This window comes from Otolemur garnettii, unplaced genomic scaffold (genome assembly GCF_000181295.1).
Source record: "Otolemur garnettii isolate 467f Iridium unplaced genomic scaffold, OtoGar3 scaffold00345, whole genome shotgun sequence".
Lineage (NCBI taxonomy): Eukaryota > Metazoa > Chordata > Mammalia > Primates > Galagidae > Otolemur > Otolemur garnettii.
Window position 1 is genome coordinate 166934 of NW_003852740.1, and position 3746 is coordinate 170679.

General features: G+C 56.3%; 2 protein-coding genes across 2 annotated transcripts in view; one reads left to right on the top strand and one right to left on the bottom strand.

The window, feature by feature from the left end:
• The window catches only part of ZNF672 (zinc finger protein 672), a 3563-nt gene extending 1909 nt beyond the window's left edge, over positions 1 to 1654 (top strand). Inside the window, exon 2 of the mRNA XM_012813917.2 lies at positions 3 to 1654. Coding sequence (XP_012669371.1) covers positions 3 to 812 — 810 coding nt within the window. The 3' untranslated portion in view covers positions 813 to 1654. The remainder of the gene's footprint in view (positions 1 to 2) is intronic.
• A 524-nt stretch (positions 1655 to 2178) lies between these two features.
• ZNF692 (zinc finger protein 692) overlaps positions 2179 to 3746 on the bottom strand; it is an 8327-nt gene continuing 6759 nt past the window's right edge. Inside the window, exons 11-12 of the mRNA XM_012813918.2 lie at positions 2820 to 2919; positions 2179 to 2677 (exon numbers count right to left, since the gene is read on the bottom strand). Of these exons, the coding sequence (XP_012669372.1) occupies positions 2371 to 2677; positions 2820 to 2919 (407 nt within the window). The 3' untranslated portion in view covers positions 2179 to 2370. The remainder of the gene's footprint in view (positions 2678 to 2819; positions 2920 to 3746) is intronic.

Sequence of the window (3746 nt, forward strand, 5' to 3'; positions counted from 1 at the left end):
GTACTGGGCGGTGGAGTCACACTCGCGTCCACCTGGCCCAGAGCCCGGTGTCCCAGGGCCCCTGTGACCCCAACACGCACCAGTGTGGCGTGTGCGGCAAGAGCTTCAGCAAGAACTCCACGCTAACACGACACCTGCAGACGCACTCTGGGGAGAAACCTTTTAGGTGTCCTGAATGCGGCAAGGGCTTCTTGGAGAGTGCCACACTGGTGCGCCATCAGCGAACACACACGGGTGAGAAGCCCTATGCTTGTGGGGACTGCGGGCGCTGCTTCAGTGAGAGCTCCACGCTGCTGCGCCATCGGCGTAGCCACCAGGGCACAAGGCCACACGCATGCGCCACCTGTGGCAAGTGCTTCGGGCAGCGATCTGACCTGGTAGTGCACCAGCGGATCCACACGGGCGAGAGGCCTTTCCCGTGCCCGGACTGCGGCCGCTGCTTTAGCGACCGCTCAGACCTCACTAAGCATCGGCGCACACACACGGGTGAGAGGCCTTACCGCTGCGAGCTGTGTGGCAAACAATTCACTTGTGTGTCCAACCTCAACGTGCACCGGCGAAACCACACTGGCCACAAGCCGCACAAATGCCCTGAGTGTGGCAAAGCCTTCAGCGTAGCCTCCAAGCTTGCACTGCATCGCAAGACGCACCTGGGTGAGCGCCCAGCAGAGTGCGCTGAGTGCGGCAAATGCTTTAGCCACAGCCGCTCGTTGTCGCAACACCAGCGGACCCACGCACGCACCCGCACTGCCGCAGCCACCACCCTGGCTGTCGTGGGGCCAGCAGGACAGGGCTCTTCATGTCCCAGTTGAGAGAGACTTGCTAAGAGGCTCTTCTGGAGGTGGTCAGGTGAACACCAACATCACATCACACCAACCGCGCAGTGCCTGGTGGCTGCCTTCTCACCTTCCGGTGCAGCCCTTCACCTGCCCTGCCTCTCTACCAGCCTTGTCAAGTCTTTCCCCCACCTTAGTCCTCATACTGTAGTGTAGGTACAGGGAACTGGGGATACCTCTCAGACCCTGCGTGTGAGAGAGCCTAGATGTTGGCATATCCCATTGCTGTGACTCTGCTCTGCCATTTTCTTCCCTGTTTCTCTGCCTATGTTCTGTCTTCTCTGGTCTCATCTCCTTATTGTAACCTGTATCTCCTCTGCTACTCCTTCCCTGGTCCCTTTGCTGTCGTGTCACATGTCACTGGCCCTGTAGTCTTGCCTCTTGATTCCACCTGTTAATCTCTCTAATGTTTTTCCCCTCTGCTTCCAAGAAGGAAGGTGTAGAGGTGGGAAATTTGCAGTCAGAGAAGGATGTGTCCATGCTGGGAGCTGCCTGCTCTCTAGCAGAGGTGGCCTAGCTGGTGAAGGAGAGGGCCAGGGCCCTCTGCATGGCCACTTACCTGTCCCCAGGGCAGATCAAGGTATCTCTCAGGACAGTGTTCTCCAACCAGGTTGGGGACATTTGCCCTGATACCTAGGCCAGACCATATGTCCATGGAGATAGGTGCTATCAAGTAGGGCATCAGAATGTTTCTAAGTCTGGCTTGGAACTCTGGGGAACACCCACATGAGGAATGTGAAGAATGGCAAGTCCCCCTGGAACTGGCCAACAGCTTTTTGCTTATGGCTCCTGAAATAAAGAGTGGTTTGGGTTCTGGATGCTAAGAACACCTTTCATCAAGCTCAAGGCTGCCGCATTCACAGATTTGGGGACTGGCTCAAGATCCAGGTTCTTTCACAGTCTCAAGTTCCTTGTCCCTTCCCAAGGCAGCTCAATGATTTTGCCCATGGGACCCTAGATTCTGCACTAGAAGGCTAGACTTCAGGATTCCACATTAGGTTTTCCCAGTGGCAAATACAAGATAGCCTAGGATCATATAACCCTATTTCTGCTCCAGGGGGTGACTTCCACTCCCAGGGGTGACCCAGCACTCTAGATGTAGACTGTCATAGCCTGCTCCACTTGAATGTGAGGGTGGGTGTCCTACTCCACAGGAAGGGCTGCCAGAGGGAGTCTGGAAAGAAATTTGGGCCCCTAAGGTCAAAGCAGGTGAGGGCCTGCAGAGGGAGGAACAGAGCCTACACCTAATCTGCATTCTGGCACATTCTAACGGAGCCTCATTTCAAAGAGATCCAAGATTGCTGCACCTCAGGTGCCAAAGCAGTTGCTCTGCCCACACATGCCCACTTGAAATTCTGTTTATTCTGGGCTTTAGGAAAACTAGAGTTAGTCCAGATGTCCTAGATCCCAGTTTTGCCCCCAGTCTGCACTTCCCATCACCCTAGTTCTAGGGGACCAGGCATCCAGAGTTTGTCCTCTGAGCTCTCTCCTTGCTGCTTTTCTGTCTGTCCCTGGGTCTGGCTCCCTGAAGAGCTTATTGCTGGGGGAATACAGGTAGAGCCTGAGGAGATGGAGAGGGACTGGATTCCTCACTGGGCCCCGGGGGTTCAGGGGCAGAAACATTGGGACAAGGCCCCAAAGGACCACTGGGTGACTCTTGTGGGGCTGGGAGCAGAGCCGGGTGACTTTTGCTACAGTGGGCTGCAACACTGTCTGGCTTCTCAAAGCGCTTGCCACAGAACTCACAGGGGAAACGCAAGGCAGCCACCGTCTCTGCATGCTTGCGCCGGTGCCAGTTCAGAGAGGCCTTCTGGCGGCAGGTGAACCCGCATATCTCACACCTGGAGCCAGGGACACAGGAAGAAGGGGTCTCAGCCCATCTTGACTTCCCCAGGGTTCCTCCTGTTCCCTGCTGCCCAGATGTCCTCCTTGCCCCACCCCCACCCCAGGCCCTGGCCCTCAGATACCCTCCCCAGCACTCACTGGAGGGGCTTCTCTCCAGTGTGGATGCGCCTGTGGATGACAAGGTTGCTGCTAGTACGGAAAGACCGAGCGCAGAACTCACAGATGTAGTCCCGGGTGTCTGCAGGCATGGAAAGGACACTCTAATACCTGCCCCTGCTTGGGACCCATCCTCAGCACCCCCACCCACCGTCCCCACAGGAGGGCAACAGTACTAGATGACAGGAGGCCTGGGCTCTAGTTAGCTGTGCAAAAGATGGGATCTGTCTGGCCTTCTGTTACCTTAGGGGCCAGGACAACTGAATGAGATGGGAACAAAGAGAACGCTGACACCCCACCCCAAACCTCCCAACATCTGAGTCTTTACCCTGGCTCTCTGCCATAGGAGGCACAAAGAACAGAGAGCTGGGTGCTCACGTGTAGACTGAAGGCTTCGGGCAGCAGTCATGCAGGGGCCTGGAGTCAGGGACAGGAATTAGAAATGAAGTCCAAGGCCCAGGGATAGTCCCTGGCACCTGGAAGCCTCCATCCATTCTGGCCTGCCTATCCCACCTGTCCTAGCCCCCATAAGTGCCCTGTGGTGCTCTGTGGGCACCCAGTTTCTTCTCTCCTCCCTGGAGCTATCCTCCCTACTAGTTTCAACACAACTGCCTATTGCTGGGGTCACTGTGACACCAGAAGCTCCTGCAGACTCCTATACTGCCAAACCGCAGGGCCCACAGGAGAGGTGTCTCTGCTTCTCACAGTGCCTCTGTACCTTTACCACCTCTCTGAACACACCACCAGACTGTTACATACCTGTAGCCTCCCTTGATCCCTGTTACTCACCCTCATCCACACAGCTGTGGTTCCAGACCCTCTACTCCTGTCAGCCACTGAAGGTAAACACAACCCTCAATCTGTTGCAGGCCTGCACGTAGGTGCTGAGAGGCACAGGCCTGCCCTCAG